Raw genomic sequence first — 24476 nt, forward strand, 5'->3', positions numbered from 1 at the left:
CCCTAAAATTGATTCTCTCTAGCTCAGATCTTTGGTGAGTGATAAGGAAACAGGACAGTTGTGGTATAAAACCAGGTAATATACTCCAAAGTCCCATAAAATTATTTTTCTTTTACTTTTGGAGTCCTGTCCTAGGAATACATTCCTCCCATGAAGGGAGACAAAACTTGTTCTAGAGCTTCCAAGATCAAAAAAAGCCATAAGAACCTGTTGTGGTGGCCCACACTGGTGTTTGCAGCAACTGTGGGGCAGAGGCTGAGGATTACTAGGAGTTCCAGGTCAGTTTAGACTTTATATACAGTGAGAACCAGGCCACTTGAGCTACTGAGGGAGTAGAGTGAGACCCTGTCTCAAAATAAGCAAGCAAGCAAGCATACATACATCTGGCATTCTGAAATACAACACAAAAGAGCTTCACCTCTCCAAAGTAATGCCAGCATCCTGAATGATGCTATAAGCTGGAAGGGGACTGCAGACATCCTATCCTTCATCTTCCCAGCTGTCATTCTTTGATTCCCTTCACTGTGAGGTAAAGAAGGCCGGCTCAGTCAACAGTTTAATCTGTTTACAAGGACCTCTTTGGTCAAAAGAAAGACCTCCACAGAAAACTGCCCTCCTGTCTAATTCACAGAGTGGAATCTCAAATGCCTCCAGGATCAGTGGGTAAAGCAATGAATTAAGAAGATGAGTGGGACTCAGTGGAGACTGTGGTGAACAGGACACAAACCAGGGCACCTAAGCAAGGGCACCTCACTTCCACCCTGTAGTCATCCTAGCTCCCTGCACTTTCAAGAGAGCAGCAGGGGGTAGGACACTTAAAAGTCAAGACCAATCCAATTTCTTTTTAGGTGAAACCTCCAAGCTTTAAAAAAATAAAAACAAAACAAAACAAAAAACCATTTTGAAATGTTTTAAAATCTAATCTTTCAAAAAACCAAATCCTGTAGCCTACTTTCCACCAGCCTGTCATCCTGGTTTGCACCATGGTCGGAGCCCTACAGATGAACCCTACAGAATTCTCAGAGCTCTGTCCTTTTCCAGATCTGGCCGTTTTTCCTGTCTGCCGCCACTTCTCTAGAACCTCTGGCTCACGTTCTTCACGGATGTCCTCTGTCTTCCCAGGGCATCTCAAGCTTTCCACAAATCCTCCCTCTCCCGAGCTGCAGAACTGAAGGGATGCTCTCAGACGTAGACCCACATAGACCCACTTTTTTTTCCCCCAGGGAGCCCCGAGTCGCCTGAATAGGGAGGGGTCCCCCCCAACCCCCCGCCCCGCCATCCCGCCGCTTTCACAGGGAAAACAGGACCTCACCCTAGGGAACTCCAGGATGGGGATGGAGTAGAGGATTCCTCTTTGAAAATCGGATAAGGGAGTAAGGGTGGACGGGGTCTGGAGACATGACTGAGCTGTGTGGTCTTGGGCTAGGAGCCCCGGGTCCTTTGGGCACCCTTCCCCTCCAGTCACTTCCAAGGAAATGGATTCTTGGGGGACAGGCACTGCGGACAGGGAGGCGCTCCTTCGCAGATGGCCCAGGTAGCTGGAGAGAGCATTTGCGGTGGCACTGAGCCTCCCCGGCCCCCGCTCCTGGACTGCCCCCCTTTCCTCGCGCGCCCAGCCAGAGAGCTGAAGCTCCTCCCCCAGTGCGCCGCCCCAATCACCCGCCTTAAAAGCCGGGTTCGCACCGCCCCGCCGCGCCCAGCCTGCCTCACCTTCGCGTTCTCGCCAGGCCTTGCCGCAGCTGCGCGCCCGGCCTTGATCCCGGCACCATGAGCTTCGGCTCAGAGCACTACCTGTGCTCCGCCTCCTCCTACCGTAAGGTGTTCGGGGACGGCTCCCGCCTATCCGCGCGCCTCTCCGGGCCCGGCGGCGCGGGCAGCTACCGTTCTCAGTCGCTGTCCCGCTGCAATGTGGCCTCCACGGCCGCCTGCTCCTCGGCCTCGTCGCTTGGCCTGGGCCTGGCCTACCGCCGGCTGCCCGTGTCCGACGGGCTAGACCTGAGCCAAGCGGCGGCGCGCACCAACGAGTACAAGATCATCCGCACCAATGAGAAGGAGCAGCTGCAGGGCCTCAACGACCGCTTCGCGGTGTTCATCGAGAAGGTGCACCAGCTGGAGACGCAAAACCGTGCGCTAGAGGCCGAGTTGGCCGCGCTGCGGCAGCGCCACGCCGAGCCGTCGCGCGTCGGCGAGCTCTTTCAGCGAGAGCTGCGCGACCTGCGCGCGCAGCTGGAGGAGGCGAGCTCGGCGCGCGCGCAGGCCCTGCTGGAGCGCGATGGGCTGGCTGACGAGGTGCAGCGGCTGCGGGCGCGCTGCGAGGAGGAGAGCCGCGGGCGCGAAGGCGCCGAGCGCGCTCTGAAGGCGCAGCAGCGCGACGTGGACGGCGCCACGCTGGCCCGCCTGGACCTGGAGAAGAAGGTGGAGTCGCTGCTGGACGAGCTGGCCTTCGTGCGGCAGGTGCACGATGAGGAGGTAGCCGAGCTGCTGGCCACGCTGCAGGCGTCTTCGCAGGCCGCCGCCGAGGTGGACGTATCGGTGGCCAAACCCGACCTGAGTTCGGCGCTGCGGGAGATCCGCGCCCAGTATGAGTCCCTGGCCGCCAAGAACCTGCAGTCCGCAGAGGAGTGGTACAAGTCCAAGTTCGCCAACCTGAACGAGCAGGCGGCGCGCAGCACCGAAGCCATCCGAGCCAGCCGGGAGGAGATCCACGAGTACCGGCGCCAGCTGCAGGCACGCACCATCGAGATCGAGGGCCTGCGCGGGGCCAATGAGTCGCTGGAGAGGCAGATCCTGGAGCTGGAGGAGCGACACAGCGCAGAGGTGGCCGGGTACCAGGTGAGGTATGGGGCACTGTCCTGGGACGGGTGCCCTGCCCTTTTCCGGGCATACTTGCACTCCTTGTGAAACGGTACCCTAGGGAACCAGGGGAGGGAAAGGGAGGAGAGAGCAGTGTCGATGGCAAACAAAAAAATCATGAAGTCACTCAGTCTCTATGTGACCATGTGCCTGGGCTCCCTCGGTTCTGTTTCTGGGCTCATTTTATTTCTTTGTGGCGCTGGGGATCGAACCCAAGTCTTCGTGCATGTACTAGGCATATGCCCAAACACTGAGCCACATCCCCGGTCCCATGTCTGAACTCTTTAAACAAAGAAGCCTTTAAACTTATTAGGAGTCCGAAACATCTGTGTCTTTGTCAACAAGGGGACACACACTGATGTCCCAAAGTAGGAGTGAGCCCAGCGGAAGCAGGGCACGGCCCCTCCGTGGTCCAGACTGTTCTCTTAACTATCTGGTTTGTGTAATTGACTTGGAAAAGATTTCTGTGAGCCTCGAAATTGATATTTTTGGAATATGGTCTGTCTCGGGGTTGAGAACTGAGAAAAGGAGTAGAGGATGGAACCAGATGAACTGGCAGTGACTGAGCTAGTGACAACTGCCTTGCCCCACCCTAAACCCCCACTGCCTCCCGCGACGCGCGAGGACACACGTACACACACACACACACACACACACACACACACACACACACACACACACGCACACGGTTCCTTTGTCATCTACAGACATTTCTTCTAAAAGCTTTGCACAAGCTTAGTGTGAAAACAGGTCGGGCGCTGTCCTCGGTGCTGATCTCGAGTTCCTCCCATCTCAGAAATGTCTCTGATTTCATTGTTTCTGAACTGTCCCAGATAGGAATCTCTAAGCTTTGAGGCAATTAACTGCTTTGATTTTTTTTTTAATTCTGCAATACCGTCAGCATTGGCTACCTGAAGTCAAAGTTTATCTTGTGGACAGCATCAATTCTCGATTTCATGGATGGCTTAGCACTTAACAAAAAACAGTTAATCTGCTCAGCAGCTGTGAGATCCCTTGAAAATTCCCATTACCTCATTTTCCAACTTAAGTGCATATGACAAATTACAGAGATGGTTTCGTTGTTATAGATGACATCTTTTCCTGCCTTATAAACTTATAAGGTAATGATTGGGTCATCCCAACAAAGGCCACAGCATCCTCAGTTTCTCTACATAGGATGTTCTAGGTTTGACTACAAAGGGCACAGAGGCAGAAGACAGGATGAATGAAAACTGTAGAAAACAACCAAAATTACGTGGTTCAATTTCAAGGAACAATAGAAGCTGTTTTGAATAGAATGTCAATAATTCAGAAACTTCAAATAGTTTAGTCTAGCTAGGATTAAATTTTAATTTGATGAAATTAATAGGTTTTAGGAACATTAATAAAACAGAGCCAAGAAAGGGCATAAAATTTCAAAAGTACCATTTTAGTCAGAAGCTAAAGAATTATTGATGTGCAGGTATTTTCTGTCCATTACAAATGACTCCCTTTCATAGAGGGAGAAGGGCTACTTGAACTGTTTGGGATTACAGTATTATTCAAATAAATATTCCTATTTTGGTTCAAAATCTGTAACTTGAACTTTTCAGTGTTTCCTAGCCCCTAGATAATCTGAATTAATCACACTTACTTAAGACTTCATCTTTTCTTCCAGAAGTTTCAATGATTGAGTGAGGTGGGCTTCTTGAGCAATAGCCCAGTGATTGCTACAAAGAGTTTAACTTACCCAAAATTGTCAGCTGAATTGGGCTTTGCAGTACCCTCCCTTTGCTTGTTTAATCTCTTTCTTACATTCTACAAGGTTGTGATGGTATTGTTGGAATATTTGCTGTAAAACACAGACTTTTGGTGTTTGAAAAATAGTAGGGTCATCCAGACATGGTCTGCCAGGAAACAAAAGACAGAGAAACTGCGGCGCCACAGCTCTGCAGTGCTGTCCCCATCAGCTTTCCAAGCCTTAGTGGACCTGCTGAGGGAAGTAGTAGAGGAGGCCAGACAGCAGAAAGCTACTATTTCCTACCCCAAGGTTGGGGTGGGGCTTACAGTTTGACCTCCAAACTCGAAGGCCTGTAGCCCCTGACTGTTCCCTAACAATCTTAGTGCTGACCCAGGTGGAAAGCCTCCTTCTCACTGTGGGATTCAGCCATTGTTTTCTTGGCCTTTCACCCATCCCCCCTTCACTGCAGTAATGGGAAGCTCTTCTCTTCCGGTTTAGAAATTCATAGTAGGCACATTCTTCTTTACAAGCTTTTCAACCTTCTCAAAGACAAGAGAAAGTACCCATTAAATCACATTTTCCCTCACCCTTCAAGAGCTGATAACCTATTTGAAGAGAGAAAGTTTAATACACTTTCAGAAGGATAAAGAGTGATTCAAGGTGACATAGCAAGTACACAACAGCATATGAGAGAGTGAAGCAGACAAGAGGAGATGAGGAAGAGCTAGGGCTATTGTCTTCAAAAGCCAAATGCAGTCCTTTCCTTTCCTTTCATTTCATTTCATTTCATTTTTGACAGGCCAATTTCTGGTCGCTACATAACTGTAGTACCACCATTAGAATCTCCACTGTGCTAAAGCTGTAGAAAGACAATCTAGGAGGATAGTGGGGTCACAGATGTAGTGTGGTCAGTCTTAGAAAGCCAAAGCTTTCCTTGAAAGACCTTGCTGAGCAGTCAAGATCACTGCAGGTTAATGCTCTCCGGGGAAGTAAGCCAAGTCTGCCCTCTTCTTTCCATTATGAGACTGGAGCCCAGCCTAATTAAATAGCAGGAAGGGTCTGGCCCTTGGGAGACTAGAGGTGGCAGTGGCTGCATATAAATCTATAGCCTAATAAATCCATTTCTGAAATTAAGATTCAAGAGAAAAAAAACTTATTCAATCTTTTTTTAAAAAATAGTTCCATCTGGTGTCATGCCCACCACCCACCATTTCTATTACTGTCACCTGGACCACCACAATAGCTTCCTTATAGAGGTACATTTAAACCAGTGATTTCTTTTTTTCTTCTTCTTTTTTTTCTTTTTGAGGCAGGGTCTCCTTGTAGCCCCAGCCATCCTGGAACTCACTATGTAGACCAGACTGGCCTCGAACTCACAGAGATCCACCTGCCTCTGCCTCCCGAGTGCTGGGCGAGTGCTGGGACTAAAGGTGTGCGCCACCACCCCCAGCCTTATTTATTATTTTTATTTTATGTGTATGACTGTGTTGCCTGCATGTAAGTGAGTGCCCCCGTGTCGTGCAATGCCTCTAAGGTCAGAAGAGGGTTTTGGATTCCCCTGGAACTGGAGTTAAGGACGGTTTGTAGCCACCATGTGGGTGCTGGGAATTGAACCCGGGTCCTCTGCAAGAGCAGTCAGCACTCTTAACTGCTGAGCCATCTCTCCAGCCTCTAAAATATTTTTTTTAATGCTTGCCAGTGGTTTCTCAACTCCCTGGAATAGTAAGGTCAAAGGAACAGCTTTAAAAAGAGAGCACGGCATGTGGTGTTGCCCGTCTTTAATCCCAGCACTCCAGAGGCAGAGGCAAGCAGATCTTTGTGAGATGGAGACCATCCTGGTCTCCATAGCCAGTTCCAGGCCTGCTGGAGCTACAGGAAGACCCTCACTCAAAAAAGAGATTCTCAGCCACTCCTGAAGAAGTGGTTTCAGTAGATCATAAGTGGGCACGGATGAATATGTTTTTTGTTCTGTTTTGGGTGATTGTGTTTATTTATTTATTTTTTTAAATTTATTTATTTTTTGGTCTTTTTTGAGACAGAGTCTCCCTATAGACACAGCTGGCCTGGTACTCACTATTTAGACCAGAGGTCCACCTGCTTCTGCTTCCTGAGTGCTGGGATTAAGGGCATGCATCAGCATGACTGACCTGGTTTAGTTATTGGGGATAAGGTTTTCCTATGTTTCTCAGGCTGATATTGAATGTGCCATGCTCCTACCGCAGTCCCTCAAGTGCAGGGATTATAGGCATGCCCTGCTGGGAATATTGCATTTTCAATGAAAGTGCCATACTCTTGAGGGTTCAAAGACTTTTTGAGGTGAATTGACCTAAACCACATTTCTGTGTGATAGACGTAAAAGATAAGGATGAAACCAAGATAAGAGTGACAAAGGGAACCACATGGTGCCTTGTGGGTGGACCACATTAAAATCTCCTCTCCCCATCCAACTGATTATGCATAGCATAGCAGAAGTTCTCATGGCCTTCCCTCACCCCTGCATGCCTGACTGAGGTCTCCTCCCTCCCTCAGAGTGAGGAAATCGGCAACAGTTTTTCCCGTCTCTACTGCAGATGCTAGTGCTGCCCATTCTTTCTCTTCTTTCCAGCCATGGGCCAGATACCTAGCTAGTAGAGAGACCCCAGCTGGAACAGGGAGTGCCTCCTCTCCCTTGTTCCCTCTGGCTAAGCCAGCAGCTGCTGCATGGTTGGGGGAGGGGGCAGACTGCAGAGCTCTGCTCACATTTCCTGCTGGAGGCCATCTTTGGCAGGGCTTGTGAAGGGCAGTACAAGACTGCCTGGTGTGGGGAAGAGGACACAAAGAGACCAGCCCTGATGAGGTTGATGAGCTATTGCTGTCAGCTCCTTCTAAGGAGCGGAGTTATAATTTTCATCTACTGTGATCCATAAAATAGACATGTGAAATATGTAACGTAAAGTGTAAGGAAACCTCACCCATCTAGAAGTCAGCTCCCCAACAGCCTCTTATTCAGAAAAGATCTGCAAAACAAAAGTAATTTTTTGAAAAGAATCTAGTTAACTGGCTGATAAGATAAAACATACTCCTCTAAATCCCACATTAAGAAGGTGGCCCCACTGATGTCTCTAATCATTCTTACTTAACATGATTCTAAAAACCTCTTCTGGGGCTGGAGAGATGGTTCAGCAGTTTAGAGCACTGACTACTCTTGCAGAGGACTCGGGTTTGACTCTCAGCACCCACAGAGAGGCTATGAACAGTCCTTAACTCCAGTTCCAGGGGAATCTGAAGCCCTTTTCTGACCTCTGTGGCATTGCACGACATGGGTGCACTCATACACATGCAGGCAATACACTCACACATAAAATAAAAATAAATAAAAATTAAAAAAAAAGTCCGGGCATGGTGGTGCACGTCTTTAGTCCCAGCACTTGGGAGGCAGAGGCAGGCGGATCTCTGTGGGTTTGAGGCCAGTCTGGTCTCCATAGTGAGTTCCAGGCCAGCTGGGGCTGCAGGGAGACTCTGTCTCAAAAAGGCAAAAAAAAAACCTCTTCCTTGTTTAGGTTTCAGACTTGCAGCGGGATAAAGCTGGGCCTGGGCAACCACTGGAGTCAGGCATTTTCAAGAATGTCTAGCAGCCCACCCCGTAACTTTTCAGGACAAAGAAAACCAAAAAACTGCAAGATGAATGCAAACACTGTTCTCTCTGGAGCCACTTAGGGCAGAGACAAACAGCTCACAGCCCAATATATCTTTTTTTTTTTTTTTGAAACAGGGTTTTTCTGTAACCCCACTGGCCTTGAACTCAGAGATCCGCCTGCCTCTGCCTCCTGAGGAATCAAAGGGGCTTGCCACCACACCTGGAAGCCCAATATATCTCAAAGATAACTGACATCATGGAAATATAGAAAATAACATTTTAATGACTCTTAATTGCTGTCAAAGTTTTTATTGTGTTTAATGTCTTAATTATGAGTGGTATTAGCCAGCAAGATGGCTCAGCAAGCAAAGGTACTTGTTACTGCCAAGTCTGACAACCTGAGTTCAGTCCTCAGAACCCACAAGGTAAAAGAACAGAACTGACTTGCAAGTTCTCCTTTGGCCTCCACATATGCCCTGTGGTGTGTTAATGTCCACACACATACATATACACATACGCACACATAAATTAATTAACTAATTAATTAATTAATTAAATGTTAAAAATTCAAAATTGTCATTTAAAAGAAATATGATGCTTTGAAGACTATGCAAACAACTATCCAGCATTAAATTTTATATTAAAGATATATAATATATTCATTTATTGACCTAAGGAGTTATAGATGGATCATGATTAATTTGTTCATACCATCAAAAGTGTAGAGTCATTAGCTGGCCTGGAACTTGCTATGTAGACCAGGCTTGCACTCAGAGAGAACCCACCTGCCTCTAAGATTAACCGCATGCATCATCACACCCTGTTCATCATCTCTTAACACTGAAATACTGGCGTCATTGTCCAAGACTATTTGTATCCTCATTGCCTGTCATGCTTACCGTTCTTTGCTCTGTCACCCATCAGTCAATTGAGACTCTTCGTTTGCATTATTCGTTTTAATAGTCATAGAGCAGGTGGGTAATAGGAATTTTAATTCTTTCTACAAATTCTCTTGTGTGGGAGCCCTGCCTTCCCTCATTGCTTCATCATCCCCACCCAAAAGGAATCAGGGACCCTTCGGGACTTGCTTTCTGAGGTTTCTGATTTGTTCACTTGTATCTATGTTTCACCAAAATAACTCCCAGTCACTGTGCTAGTCATAGCTACAAAGTTGAACTGAATCATATGGGCTATTTGCACATAACCTTCATCAGATCATAAGGAAAGAAGTACTGTTTGTTTTTGTTGGGTTTTTGTTTTGTTTTGTTCATTTGGTTTGGTTTTTTAAAACAGGATGTACTGAAGATTTTGGTTTGTATTCCAAAGCTGTTGGAAAATTTTAAGAAAACAACAGAATGTTTTGTTTTTAAAGGTTTCTTGCTGCTCAATGACAACTTGTTTAATTCAAAAAAATTTTGAGACAGCATGTCCTGAAACTCAGGCTGGCCTCAAACTCGCTGTATAGCTGAGAGTAGCCTTGAACTCCCAATCTCCCTGCCTCCACTTTCCAAGTACTAGGATTAAAAAGAAAATACTCCTGTGGTGTTTTCTTCTTATCTGTCATGCAAAGGTTTTCAAAGGAAATGAAAGCATGTAATGCAGCAGAGAAAGCTTCTGTCTTTGCACTTCCCACAGTTGGAATGTGCAGAATCTAAGCACCTAACATGACAGCATGGGTCTTAGAACATGGAGTTATTCAGCACCAACACAACACGCAAAAATGGCAGGATGGCTTAGCAGGTAAAGGCACCTGCCACCAAGCCTGATGACCTAAGGGCACCCATGTCATGCAGTGCCTGCAGAGGCCAGAAGAGGGCATTGGATCCCCTGGAACTGGAGTTACGGAAGGTTGTTAGTCACCATGTGGGTGCTGGGAACTGAACCTGGGTCCTCTGCAACAGCAGCCAGTGATCTTAACCCCTGAGCCATCCTCTCAAGTCCCAAAATAAATATTTTTAAAAAGCAAGGAAGGGATGGTAAATAAGTATTTTAAAAGAAACATTACACAGTTGGAGGTAGAGGCACACCTATAATCCCAGAACTGAGGAGACTTAGGCAGCAGTTGAATACCAAACCAAGGAAGGGAGGAGCTGGGCATAATCTACCTGTAATCCCAACACCCCATAGACTGAGGCAAGATTGTCAAATTCAAGGCCAGTGTGGGTTATACAGTAAGACCCTGTTTCATAAAACAAAAGCCAAAAGCTGGGCGTGGTGGTGTATACCTTTAGTCCCAGCACTTGGGAGGCAGAGGCAAGGGGATCTCTGTGAGTTCAAGGCCAGTCTGGTCTACATAGTGAGTCCAGGACAGCTGGGGCTACAGGGAGACCCTGTCTCAAAAAGACCAAAAAAAAAAGAAAAGAAAAGAAAAAAAGGAAGGAAAGATGGGCTAGAAAAATGGCTCGATGATAAAGAGCACTTGCTACTCTTGCAGAGAACCCAGATTTGGTTCCCAACACCCACATCAGACAGCTCACAACTGTCTATAACTCCAGTTCCAAATGGTCCAGTGCCTTCTTCTGGACTATGAGAGTACCTGCACTCATATGGGAACAGACCCCCCCCACACACATACACATATTTACGTAATTGAAAATAAAGTATTTTTTATATAAAAAGGAAGAAAAGCCAGGTGTGGTGGCACATGCCTTTATAATCCCAGCACTTGAGAGGCAAGAAACAGATGGACCTCTCTGAGTTGGAGGCCAACCTGGTCTACATAGCCAGTTCCAGGTCAGGCAATACTACATAGTGAGACCCTCTGTCTCAAAAAAAATAAATAAATTTTAAAAATTGGCTGGGCTGTATGTGGTGGTGTACGCCTTTAATCCCAGCACTCTGAAAGCAGATGCAGACAAATCTCTATGAGATTGAAGCCAGCCTGGTCTACATAGAAAGTTTCATGACAGGTGGGGCTACAGGGAGACCCTGTCTCAAAAAACAAAAAAATAAATAACTAAATAAAAATAACTGAAATAAAGAGGAAGGAAAAGAAAAGGAACTATGAAACCTTGTGTCCATTAATAAAAGTTCCCAACACTCGGCATGCATCTGAATTTCCTGGGAATATTTATGAAAAATAAAAATGTAGATGCCAAGACCCTACCCCCAAACAGATAGGAGTGTGTTTTATCTTTACATGGTTTTAATGTGTAGTCAGCGTTGAGAATTCCTGCGTTGTGGAAATGTTTCTGCTACTTTGGCCTAAATATGTTGGATCTGCACTTTCCAGGATAGCATTGGGCAGCTGGAGAATGACTTGAGGAACACCAAAAGTGAGATGGCACGCCACCTTCGTGTGTTTTATCTTTACATGGTTTTAATGTGTAGTCAGCGTTGAGAATTCCTGCGTTGTGGAAATGTTTCTGCTACTTTGGCCTAAATATTTTGGATCTGCACTTTCCAGGATAGCATTGGGCAGCTGGAGAATGACTTGAGGAACACCAAAAGTGAGATGGCACGCCACCTTCGTGTGTTTTATCTTTACATGGTTTTAATGTGTAGTCAGCGTTGAGAATTCCTGCGTTGTGGAAATGTTTCTGCTACTTTGGCCTAAATATTTTGGATCTGCACTTTCCAGGATAGCATTGGGCAGCTGGAGAATGACTTGAGGAACACCAAAAGTGAGATGGCACGCCACCTTCGTGTGTTTTATCTTTACATGGTTTTAATGTGTAGTCAGCGTTGAGAATTCCTGCGTTGTGGAAATGTTTCTGCTACTTTGGCCTAAATATTTTGGATCTGCACTTTCCAGGATAGCATTGGGCAGCTGGAGAATGACTTGAGGAACACCAAAAGTGAGATGGCACGCCACCTTCGTGTGTTTTATCTTTACATGGTTTTAATGTGTAGTCAGCGTTGAGAATTCCTGCGTTGTGGAAATGTTTCTGCTACTTTGGCCTAAATATTTTGGATCTGCACTTTCCAGGATAGCATTGGGCAGCTGGAGAATGACTTGAGGAACACCAAAAGTGAGATGGCACGCCACCTTCGTGTGTTTTATCTTTACATGGTTTTAATGTGTAGTCAGCGTTGAGAATTCCTGCGTTGTGGAAATGTTTCTGCTACTTTGGCCTAAATATTTTGGATCTGCACTTTCCAGGATAGCATTGGGCAGCTGGAGAATGACTTGAGGAACACCAAAAGTGAGATGGCACGCCACCTTCGTGTGTTTTATCTTTACATGGTTTTAATGTGTAGTCAGCGTTGAGAATTCCTGCGTTGTGGAAATGTTTCTGCTACTTTGGCCTAAATATTTTGGATCTGCACTTTCCAGGATAGCATTGGGCAGCTGGAGAATGACTTGAGGAACACCAAAAGTGAGATGGCACGCCACCTTCGTGTGTTTTATCTTTACATGGTTTTAATGTGTAGTCAGCGTTGAGAATTCCTGCGTTGTGGAAATGTTTCTGCTACTTTGGCCTAAATATTTTGGATCTGCACTTTCCAGGATAGCATTGGGCAGCTGGAGAATGACTTGAGGAACACCAAAAGTGAGATGGCACGCCACCTTCGTGTGTTTTATCTTTACATGGTTTTAATGTGTAGTCAGCGTTGAGAATTCCTGCGTTGTGGAAATGTTTCTGCTACTTTGGCCTAAATATTTTGGATCTGCACTTTCCAGGATAGCATTGGGCAGCTGGAGAATGACTTGAGGAACACCAAAAGTGAGATGGCACGCCACCTTCGTGTGTTTTATCTTTACATGGTTTTAATGTGTAGTCAGCGTTGAGAATTCCTGCGTTGTGGAAATGTTTCTGCTACTTTGGCCTAAATATTTTGGATCTGCACTTTCCAGGATAGCATTGGGCAGCTGGAGAATGACTTGAGGAACACCAAAAGTGAGATGGCACGCCACCTTCGGGAATACCAGGACTTACTCAATGTGAAAATGGCCCTTGACATTGAGATAGCAGCTTACAGGTACATGAGAGGGCATGTTCACTCAAGCAAAGTGCATGCTCATTTGGATACAGTGTGTGGTTCCGTGTGGTTTGTTCCTGATCATTGAGGGAGGATGGGAAGAGCATCCTTGGTCTAGTCCAGATGAGTTGACCCTTCATTCCTCTACTTGAATATATTCCAGCTTTACCTTACTAGTGCAAGAGTATTCTACATACCTTTTTCTGTTGTTTAAAGGGACATTGCAGGCTCCTAGGGGTCAAAATTAAAGTCCATCAGAGTAAATTTTAAAATATGGGTTACAAGGCTAGAGAGATGTCTTAGTGGTTAAGAGTACCAGCTGCTCTTGCAGAGGACCCAGGTTGCATTCCCAGAACCCACATGGCAGCTAACAACTGTTGGTAACTCCAGTTTCAGGGGATCTGATGCCCTCTTCTGACCTCCATGGGCATTGTACAACATGAGTGCACCTACATACATGCAGGCAATACACACTCATAAGATAAAAATAATAAATAAAATGTTTATTATTAATTTAATGATAAATAAAATATTAATCTTTAAAATTAAAAATAGGGTTAAAAGCCAGTCATAGTGGCCCATGTCTTTAATCTCAGCACTTGGGAGACAGAAGCAGGTAGATCTCAGTGAGTTGGAGGCCAGCCAGGTCTACACAGTAAGACCCTGTCTCAAAGAAGAAAAAGAAAAGAGAAGAAAAAGAAACAAGATACAGGAACCAATCTAATCTGGTACTGTTTAGTCTAGGCTGAGCAAAATCTAATATCTGAAGCTGTGTCATTTAGTAGCTTTTGTTACTGCTTCTTCTGTCCCCTTTATACCTTTGTACATTTAAAAGGCACAGATCTCAAATGTGTGCTGGATTAGGCAGTTCTTCTCTTCTGAGGATGTCTCACTTCCTTATCCCTTTACAGTTAAGGTGTTAATTGGGAAAATTACTTCTCTCTAATTGCCAAAATGGGTGTGTACTATGGCCATGGAAGATTGTATGTTTGCCTGCAGGAACAAATTTGAATAGGATAGGTTTCCTTTGAGATGATACTTTAAGCACCAGTGATACTGAAGGGTGGGTGTGTGTGTGTGTGTGTGTGTGTGTGTGTGTGTGTGTATACACAAGCATACTAGTATACAGCTCAATGCAGTATTACTGACCTCAGTCTCATGAAGAAATTGCAGTGTTCTTAGGAGCTTCTCTAAAATGAAAAGGAACTGGAGGGTTAAGTTCTTTAAACAAAATTAGTAACCTGATTTCCTGAGGAATTTTTTTCTGTTACATTTACAGGAAACTGCTGGAAGGCGAAGAGACACGATTTAGCACCAGTGGATTAAGCATCTCAGGGCTGAATCCACTTCCCAATCCAAGTTATCTCCTCCCTCCTAGAATCCTCAGTTCTACAACCTCCAAAGTCTCATCCACTGGGCTTTCAGTTAAGAAGGAGGAAGAGGAGGAAGAAGAAGGGGCTTCTAAGGTAGTCTCTAAGAAAACCTCCCAGATAGAGGAAAGTTTTGAAGAAACATTGGAGGAGACAGTAATATCTAGTAAGAAAACCGAGAAGTCAAATATAGAAGAAAACACCATTTCAAGCCAAAAAATATAATTCTTATGCTTAAAAAAAAAAAAGTAATGCCTAAGAGGGAATGCATTTGACTTGTTCTACAGCCTATTCCTGAACCACAATGCCTGCCACTGCTCTAGAATGTCCTCAAGGCTTCAGTGTCATATTTAGTATTGAATACTTACTTTCTCTAGTAGCAAAGCCACCCCATAGATGGAAGCAAGCTATAGTCCTGGAGCAATCACAGAGGAGTTATCTAAGAGTATAGCTTTCTCACCTACAGCTCAGGCTTCATAGTGACAGATGATTCAGGTGTAGAGGAAGTACAATGAAGGTGCTAAGTCTGATCATCATTCACTGTGAGCTGAAATCAAAACCTGTATTTATTCACAAGACCCTGCCAGTACCCAGCTATATAATCTTACTGCAGATGCCTAAAAACATAAAACACTGCCAAAGCTAAACCAGTGGTCCACACCCCATCCCAATCTGATAGAGCCGAGTCACAAATGGCAGGTCATCTCTCCTGGGCACTTTCCTTCCACTCTTCTCAATTCCGTATATCCTTTTCTTCCATCCAAGATGGGGGGGAAAGCTGGTGTAGTATTCCTCCCTTTTAAACACATGCAGGTTCTTCTCAGAACTTATTCCCTCTGCTCAATGGGTAAAATTAGATGCATGTTGACCTTTTTTGTGATTTGTGTGATAACTTAGCCCTGCCCATTTCATGTCCTTTGAAATCTGTAGCTTAAAAAAAATGATTATGGCAGTGAAGAATTTTAAGAGTCCCCCCAATATAAAATAAAGTGAAAAATATCTCTAGATTTTAGGCTTTCCGCTTCTTCAAATTAACTTTAGAAGCACGGTAATAGTTATCGCAAGCTGTGGTTAAGCTGATAGATTTAGTGGTGAAAGTAAGAAGTAAGTTTCTGAATGGAAAAGATCATGGTCTTGTCTGTCACTTTCTGTGTGGTGGTGTAGAATTAGCTTTTTCATGCCCTTGCCCTTAGAATCCATCTAGTTCCCTTCCCCTTAGTCTAGGTCCTCAAGAGGCCTTGCTTTTTAAGAGTGCTAGGTATAGGATATTTTATCACCAAGACACAATGCTACTGCCCAAAAGTGAAAAAAGAACAGAACAGAACAAACCACTTCTGATTAATCAACACCACCAGTGAATACAAGAGAGAAATCTCTTTTCAGTCTTTCCCCTGCGTTGTTGCACTGCTGCAGTTGGTGGGTGTCCCTTCCCTGCAGGAAAGGCAGAGACACTCAACCCCAGGAGGGATGTCACACTCCTCTCCATGTTCAAGAAGGAAGGCTAGAGAGTATGCTCTTCATACACCCAACTGTGGCACCCACATACCCATGTCTGCCACATGTGCCAAGTTTGATACAGGATTCACTCCCTTCCACCAGAGCTAAAGAGCTGCCCTGTCCCCACCCTGCATCTCCATTGCAAGCTCTGTGCTGATAAGGATGTGATGCTTTTACCAAACTTTCATTCTAGCACGTGCTTCAATAGTTCAAGGAACTTAAGACACTTTTCTTCCTTTCCTGACCCATCCTCTTTACCCCTCACACTTACTGTAAGACATTAGTAAAATAAGAAATTAAAAGTCACATTAATGCTACCAACATGATTCATGTTCTATGATTTCTGTTTCCCTGAGAAAAGTGACATTTTCTCTCAGACTTTTCAGCCATAACTAAATTTAATCTTCTCTTTTTCAATGAGTCACCACTAATTTCCTGAACTCGGAATGAAAGAAAAACATTAAGAGCATCCTAAAGACCAGGTGTGGTGGCACACGCCTTTAATCCCAGGCAGAGGCAGGTGGATCTTTGTGAGTGCAAAGCCAGCCTGGTCTACATAGTGAATTCCAGGACAGCTGGGGCTACAGAGAGACCCTGTCTCAAAAAGACAAAAAAAAAAAAAAAAAAGCATCTTAAAATTGAGCGTGATGGTACAAGTCTGTAATCCCATCACTCAGAAGGCATCACAAGTTTGAGGCCAGCTTGGGCTACATAGTGATACTCTCTCAAAAATAAAAGGGTTGGAAAGACAGCTCAGTTGGTAAAAGGGCTCACCTTGCAAGCCTGAGGACCTGAGCTTGGTGCCAGAATCCACATTAAAAAAAAAAAAAAAAAGCCTAGCCTACTTGGTGAACTCCAAGCCAATAAGAGACCCTGTCTCAAAGGTGGATGGTCCCTGAAAAGCAACACCCAAAGCTGTCCTCTGACCTCTACAATCATGTGCCTTTGTGCATGTGCTCACGGGTACATACACACACACAGGCATCATACACCATGGGATAGAGAGATGGAGAAGTAGCTGAGTTTGTAGAGTTCTTGCCTGGCATGCATGAAACCTGTTAAATCCTCCAAACCACATAACCAAAGCATGGTGGTACATGCCTATAATCCCAGCACTTGGGAGCATGGGAAGTAAAGGCAGAGGAATCAGAAGGTCTTCCTTGGCTACATAACAAGTTCAAGTCAGCCTGGGATTTATAAAACCTTATCTCAATCAAAAAAATAGAGGATCTATGCTGGGCGTGGTGGTGCACACCTTTAATCCCAGCACTCGGGAGGCAGAAGCAGGCAGATCTCTGAGTTCAAGGCCAGCCCGGTCTACACTGAGTTCCAGGACAGCTGGGGCTACAGGGAGACCCTGTCTCAAAAACACCAAAGGGAAAAAAAAAATACTGGATCTTATGGATCTGATAAATTATTGTATTAAATCAGAACAATAAGTAACATGGAAAACATTCATAAGTAGAGAGGAGAGTATGGGAGCAAGAGACATCAGCTTAAAACAGGGCAACAAAATGAGTCCAAGTGATGGTGGGAAATCCTGCCGCAAAGTGGATCAGTGACCCTCAAGATGGCTTCCAGAATGATTAGATTGTGTGTGCGTGATGTGTGTGATGTGTGTGCAAGTGCATGCACATATGGAGGCCAGAGAGCCACACTGGGTGTCTTCCTCAATCCTCTTCACCTTATTTTTTGACACAGGTTCTCTCACTGAACTCAGAGCTCACTGATTTGGCTACACTAGCTGGCCAGTAAGATCCCACAATCCTGTCTCTGCCCCTCTACAACACCAGTGTTACAGATATACACTGCCACACAGGCTTTTTATTTATTTATTTATTTATTTATTTACATTTACTTATTTGTTTTGGTTTTTTAGTTTCTTGAGACAGGGTCACCCTGTAGCCACAGCTGGCCTGGAACACACTATGTAGACCAAGTTGGTCTTAATCTCATAAAGATCTGCCTGCCTCTGCCTCCTGAGTGCTGGGATAAAAGGCATGAGCCATCACATTTGGCAATACTAGGCTTTTTAGATGGGTGCTTGAGATCTAAAATGGTCCTCATGCTTGTGCATCAAGCACTTTACCCACCAAGCCATCTCCCCAGTGCCCCCTCCCCCCAGCACCCTAAGACATACATCTGTTAACAATAGCTATAACATGGCGCTGGAGAGATGGCTCAGCAGTTAAGAGCACTAGCTGCCCTTGCAGAGGACCCAGATCTGGTTCCCAGCACCCACATGGCAGCTAACAGCCATCCTACATAACTCCAGTTCCAGGGGATCCAATACCTCCACAGGAAATACACTCACACACATAAAATTAAAACAATAAAATATTTAAAAATAATAGCTATAACATTCAGTATCTAAGTATAATAAATGTCAGACACAGTACTAAGCAAACATAGAATTATCTCATTTAAACCTCATACCTACTCTTTAGGTACAGTATTTGTACACAAATTTTACAAGCAAGGAAATAGAACCTCAAAATGGCAAAGTCAAGCCCAGACCCTTGTATGATGTCACACAGTAAGCTAGGATTTGGTCTTTTTTTCTGATTCTAAAATGCCTGCCTTTCTTCCCAATGCTGCTTCACTACATAAAACAGCGTCCACTGGGCATGGTGGTGCAAGCCTATAATCCCAGAACTCAGAAGGCTGAGGCAAAGTGCTACTTAAGAGGGAGGGTGGACTTTGTGTGTGTGTGTGTGTGTGGTGTTTGAGACAGGGTCTAGCTGTCCTCAAACTCACAGAGTTTCAGAGACCTGCCTGCCTCTGCCTCCCCAGTGCTGGAATTAAAGGCATGTGCCACCACACCCAGCAAGTGTGTAGAAGTCTTTTTAAAAATCTTTCCACCCTTCAGGTTTCACATAAGCTTTCTCTGCCCAGAAACCGCGGCAATATGAGACCAAGTGTGATAGATAGGCAGTCTGCTGCAGTGTGCAGACTTCACCTACTGCCAGCAGTGAGGCAATGAAAACGCAAAACAGCATTCTGGCCCCAGTGTGGTGACACATGCCTATAATCCCAACATTTGAGAGATGGAGGCAGGAGAATGAAGAGTTCAAGACCATTTTGGCTACAAAGCAAGTTTGAGCCTGAGTGCCCCCCCCTTTTTTTGGTCTTTTCTGAGACAGTGTCTCCCTGTAGCCCCAGCTGTCCTAGAACTCATTATGTAGACCAGACTGGCCTTGAACTCAGAGATCCGCCTGCCTCTGCCTCCCAAGTGCTGGAATTAAAGGCGTGCACCACCACGCCCGTCGAGCCCCCTTTTAAAAAAAAATATTTTATTTTTATTTTATGTGTATGAGTGTATTGCCTGCATGTAGGTAAGTGTATCTGTGTTGTGCAATGCCCAAGGAGGACAGAAGAGGCCATCGGATTCCCCGGAACTGGAGTTACGGATAGTTGTAAGCTGCCATGTGGGTGCTGGGATTCGAACCCTGGTCTTCTGTAAGAACAACCAGTGTTCTTAACCGCTGAGCCATCTCTCCAGCCCTATGAGCCCCTTTCTTAACAAAAACTACAAAAACAATAAACAAAACCAGACTGAGCTGGGCAAGAGTGGCATATACACAACACTTAGGAGGCTGAGGTTCAGAAAGATTTTGAGTTCCAGGACAACCTGGGTTACATAACCAGACCTTGTCTAAAAATTTAATAATGATGACAACAAAAACCAGAGCTCTCCCATTCAGCCATGAATCACTTCTGTTCCACTAAAAAGTTAAGACAACTCAGATGTTATTTCCCTATTAAAAGTGAGGGTGGCAAGAGGATTTCTTACAACTTTGCAAAGAAATTCTGTTGCATCCCATCAACAAGCCTGGGAAGGAAGAAGCATTACATAGACAGCCTTCAAGTATTCAGAATACTTAGCATTTATTTACTTCACTTCCTCAGGAGGGTTACAAGATTGAAGCAATTATCTGCATGTTTGGGCCCAGATTTAGCTCCAGAATTAATTCAAGTTATAAATAGTCACACAGGGATAAAGTTCTAGAACTTCCTTGTGACCTACCTCAAGCCTGGGTACTGTATTTATAGGCGTGCACCACCATACCCAGCTTCTGAATCAGTTACTTTAAAATGATTGATTTATTTTTATCCTTCTGTCTGGGGTGATGCACATCATTTGTGCATAGGAAGGCCCACAGTTGACATCAGTTGTCCTTCAACAGTTTTCTACCTTACATGTTGAGGCAGTCTCTCACTGAACCTAGAGCTCTTCATTTTGGCTCATCTGGCTAGCTAACTTGCTCCAGAGATCCTATCTCTGTCTCCTACGTGCTGGGATTACAGGTGGGCCCTATATCCACCTGGCTTTTCACTTCAGTTCTGGTGATCCAAAGCAAACATTCTACCCATTGAGCATTGATTTTTTTAGCCAAGCATGGTGGCACACACCATTAATCCCAGCACTTGGAAAGCAGAGACAGGTGGATCACTGTGAGTTCCAGGCCAGCCTGATCTACATAGTGAGTTCTAGGCCAATTGGGGTTACTGGAAGACCCTGTCTCAAAAAACAAAACCAAAAAAGTTTTTTTTTTAATTTTTTTGTCTTATGTAAATTTAAACTTAATTAAAAAAAATTTTATTATTTTTACTTTATGTGTATGAGTGTATTGCCTACATGTAGGTAAGTGTGCCCGTGTCATGCAATGCCCACAGAAGACAGAAGAGGCCGTCAGATTCCCTGGAACTGGAGTTACGGACAGTTGTTAGCTGCCCTGTGGGTGCTGGGATTTGAACCTGGATCTTCTGCAAGAACAACCAGTGTTCTTAACCGCTGAGCCATCTCTCCAGCCCCTAAACTCAGCTTTTAAAATCCATTGATGTGGGGGAAGTTGGAGAAATGGCTCAGTGGTTAAGAGCACTGGCTGCTCTTACACAGGACCCCCATTCAGTTCCTAGAACCCACATGAGAGCTAATAACCATCTATATAACTCCAGTTCCAGGGAATCCAGTGCTCTCTTCTGGCCTCCAGAGACATTGCATTCACATAGTGTACTTATATACATGCAGGCAAAACACTCATATACATTAAATAAAAAATAAATACATTTTTAAAAATCCACTGATAGGGAATTTATGGAATTATCAGATAAACATCATAGAAGCCTACTACACCTTCTGTTCTAGTTGAGACCATTGTACATAGCCATCCTCCCTAGGGTCCAACCCAGGTAGAAGGAATCCCTTCAGAATAACATAAAACAGCTGATTTAAAACACAGCCTGGAAAAAAAGCCAAGAATCACTTTGGATGTAATACAAGAAAAAGAAGAAAAATGGCAATGGTGCTTACTTATAAGCATCCAACACTGCTTTCAACTGGTATTTTCATTATATCACTAGACATCTCTAAGTTCCTGAAAAAAATCCAAGATTACATTTTTTTCTTCTTTTTTTTCAATATTTATTTTTATTTTATGTGTATGCATGTATTGTCTACATGTAGGTAAGTGCACTTGTGCAATGCCCTTGGAGGACAGAAGAGACTGTCGGATCCCCTGGAACTGGAGTTACGGACAGTTGTTAGCTGCCATGTGGGTGCTGGGATTTGAACCCAGGTCTTCTGCAAGAACAGTGTTCTTAACCACTGAGCCATCTCTCCAACCCCTACATTTTTCTTAGAATCAAATAAACTGGTGCACCTGAAAGCAAAGACAATAATTTAAGATGGAAATAATTGAGAGGCAGACATTGTAAGCCCTTAAAGTTCATATATAAAACTTCATTTTTCTTTATAGAACCTATAATACTGTCTTTGCAACATTTCACAATGTGCAGATTAGATTGATGTCACCATGCATTTTGCAGTTGCCAAATATCTCGTGGATATGTCATTTGCAAATGGGGTAAATGCTCCTGAATCCAGCTGAACAAAGGACTGTTTTTAATTACATTACCTTGCTCTACTGCATCCCTTAAAAGACAAAGAGAATGATTACCTCACAGATCAAAGGGCTCCTCTCCTCCTCTATTGATCTCTTAGAAGATGATTTGATTGCTTCTGTGTTTTAGGATGAGATTCTACAGGCTTACTAAGCAGGGATAGCGATCAACTAATATTTATAAATCCTTTCTTACAGAATACACAGACACACAAATGCACAGATGCACACAGAGTGGGATTATATTAAAACAGCAAGTGAGTCACAGTGCAGATCTTTGAAGATTTGTTTCTGCAGTTCTTGGTGATTCTTCATAGCTCCAGCTACAAAGGAAAATGAAGATGGATTATGGAGGGCTTTCTACTCGCTCTTCCTCATTGATTCATCACTGTAGATACCAGATGGCCACTCTCTTCCCTAATGAAGCAGGTGGTCTCTGTTCATTGTTTGTGACATTTCATTCTAGTCCTGGAACTGGCCCTTAAGGGTTTTAGAATGCCCAGCAGAGTGTAACCAAAATCATTAGTATAAAGGCTAGCATAATCAGGGTTTAGTCAATCATTGATTATTGAGCTGGGCAAAAAAAGCATAGAAGTATTTTGTTGTTGTTGTTTGTCCATTTGTTCACCTTGTTTAAGAGCCTTCATCCAGGGGGCTAAAAAGATGAATGGCTGGGTGGTTAAGAACATGTACTGTTCTTGCAGAGGACTTGAATTCAGTTTCCAGCATCCACATCAGGCAGGATACTCCAGCTATAACGGATCTAACACCCTATTCAGGCCTCTGTGGGCACCTGCACTCACATAAACACACACACACACACACACACACACACACACAATTTTAAAATAGGGACTGGAGAGATGGCTCGGCAGTTATGAGCACTGGCTGCTCTTGCAAAGGACCTGGGTTCAGTTTCCAACACCCACATGGCAGCTAACAACCATCTGTAACTCCAGTTCAAGTATATTGCCTGTTGTATATAAGTGCATCTGTGTCACACAATGCCCATGGAGGTCAGTAGAGAACGTAGGATTCCCCTGGAACTGGAGTTATAAATGGTTGTTAGCACCCATGTGGGTTCTGGGATTCAAATCCGTGTCCTCTGTAAGAGCAGCCAGTGCTCTTAACTGCTGAACCATCTCTTCAGTCCCTAAATTTTTTTTTTTTTTTTTTGACAGGATCTCATAGCCCAAACTGGCCTGGAACTTGCTACCTAGCCAAGGGTAGCCTCAAACTCAGGATCTTCTGAGTCTCTACCTTCCAAGTACACAGATAACAGGCCAGTGCCACCATGTCTAGCTAGGGTCTATTTTACCTACACTGGCTCCTGTGATTCTTCTGCCTCGGCCTCCCAAATAAATGGAACTCCAGCCTGAGCCACCAGAAGTACATACTAAAACAAATTTAACTCACTTAGATTCATCTGTTCTACAGAGTGATGGAGAGATGTACTGCCCATTTCTGATAGGATTCATACCTGATACAACTCCTGATGTCCTTCAGAATTAAGCAACCTTTAGTGCAATGAAAGGAGCTCTTTCTGACGAATGAAACTATCTGTGGAATACTCTAGTGTAAGCAGAAGCAGAAAAGCCAAGGTTAGAATTAGAATGAAGGCAGAATGCAGGTCCAGCCTCAGAGCCCAAGAGGTTAGCTGCCAAGCTGTATTCCTCCTTCCTCTCCTGCTTATTGAAAAATACATGTAAGACAAGAAGAAAGGGAAAAAATAAATGCTTTGACATCAATCTCATTAATACATAAATCTGCTTATTCCTTAGGAAGGAACTCACCAGACATGATAGTGAAAACCTGTTATCTTAGCATTTAGGAGGCTAAGGACTGTGAATTCAAGACTATGTGGTAAGACCCTTCTCAAAAAGAGCCGAGGTAGGTTTGATTGCCACTGATTTTAAGCACAGCTATCTTGAAAGAAAAAAAAAAAAAAAAAAGGCAACAGGGCTAGCAGGGTGGCGCATGCCTGTAATCCTGGTACTTGGGCATGGAAGCAGAATGAAGAGTTCATGAGCCTCTGTCTCAAAAAGATGATTGGAAGAAGGGCTGGAGAGATGGCTCAATGGTTAAGAGTACTGGCTGCTCTTGCAGAAGATATAGGTTCAAATCCTAGCACCCAGCTGGGCATGGTGGTGCACGCCTTTAATCCCAACACTCGGGAGGCAGAGGCAGGCGGATCTCTGTGAATTTGAGGCCAGCCTGGTCTACATAGTTCCAGGACAGCTGGGGCTACAGGGAAACCCTGTCTCAAAAACAAACAAACAAAAAAAACGATCAAATCCTAGCACCCACATGGTGGCTAACAACCATTCACAACTCCAGTTCCAGGGGATCCAACACACTCTTCTGATATCTGCGGGTACTGCACAACATGGATACACCTATGTACATGCAGGTAAAACATACATAAGCCAGGCATGGTGGTGCCCGCCTTTGATCCCAGCACTTGGGAGGCAGAGGCAGGCAGATCTCTGTGAGTTCAAGGCCAGCCTGGTCCTCATAGTGAGTTCCAGGCCAGCTGGGGCTACAGGGAGACCCTGTCTCAAAAAGAACAAAAACAAAAAACAACAACAAAAAAA

At 44.6% G+C, this 24476-nt stretch overlaps 2 protein-coding genes across 3 annotated transcripts in view; one reads left to right on the forward strand and one right to left on the reverse strand.

The window, feature by feature from the left end:
• Positions 1 to 2166, reverse strand: part of Nt5c2 (5'-nucleotidase, cytosolic II) — a 224792-nt gene extending 222626 nt beyond the window's left edge. The window contains exon 1 of the mRNA XM_008845675.2: positions 1711 to 2166. Within this exon, the coding sequence (XP_008843897.2) occupies positions 1711 to 1769 (59 nt within the window). The 5' untranslated portion in view covers positions 1770 to 2166. The remainder of the gene's footprint in view (positions 1 to 1710) is intronic.
• Ina (internexin neuronal intermediate filament protein alpha) lies at positions 1702 to 16296 on the forward strand. Of its 2 annotated transcripts, XM_008845674.2 has the most exons (3): positions 1702 to 2832; positions 12988 to 13112; positions 14392 to 16296. In XM_008845674.2, the coding sequence occupies exons 1-3, from the start codon at positions 1768 to 1770 to the stop codon at positions 14705 to 14707; spliced, it is 1506 nt and encodes a 501-aa protein (XP_008843896.1). In that variant the 5' UTR covers positions 1702 to 1767; the 3' UTR covers positions 14708 to 16296. The 2 variants fall into 2 exon arrangements, with proteins under 2 accessions (XP_008843896.1, XP_029425464.1); XM_029569604.1 differs by lacking the exons at positions 12988 to 13112; positions 14392 to 16296 and adding an exon at positions 11422 to 11618 and having other exon boundaries at positions 1751 to 2832.
• Positions 16297 to 24476: the final 8180 nt, after the last annotated feature.

The sequence above is a fragment of the Nannospalax galili genome, unplaced genomic scaffold, assembly GCF_000622305.1.
Source record: "Nannospalax galili isolate Female #2095 unplaced genomic scaffold, S.galili_v1.0 scaffold161, whole genome shotgun sequence".
Classification (NCBI taxonomy): domain Eukaryota; kingdom Metazoa; phylum Chordata; class Mammalia; order Rodentia; family Spalacidae; genus Nannospalax; species Nannospalax galili.

Coding starts and splice junctions, on each gene's coding strand:
- Ina (XM_008845674.2), top strand. CDS start 1,768: ATGAGCTTCGGCTCAGAGCACTACCTGTGCTCCGCCTCCTCCTACCGT. Junction 2,833..12,987: donor CAGAGGTGGCCGGGTACCAG/GTGAGGTATGGG, acceptor TGCACTTTCCAG/GATAGCATTGGGCAGCTGGA. Junction 13,113..14,391: donor ATTGAGATAGCAGCTTACAG/GTACATGAGAGG, acceptor TTACATTTACAG/GAAACTGCTGGAAGGCGAAG.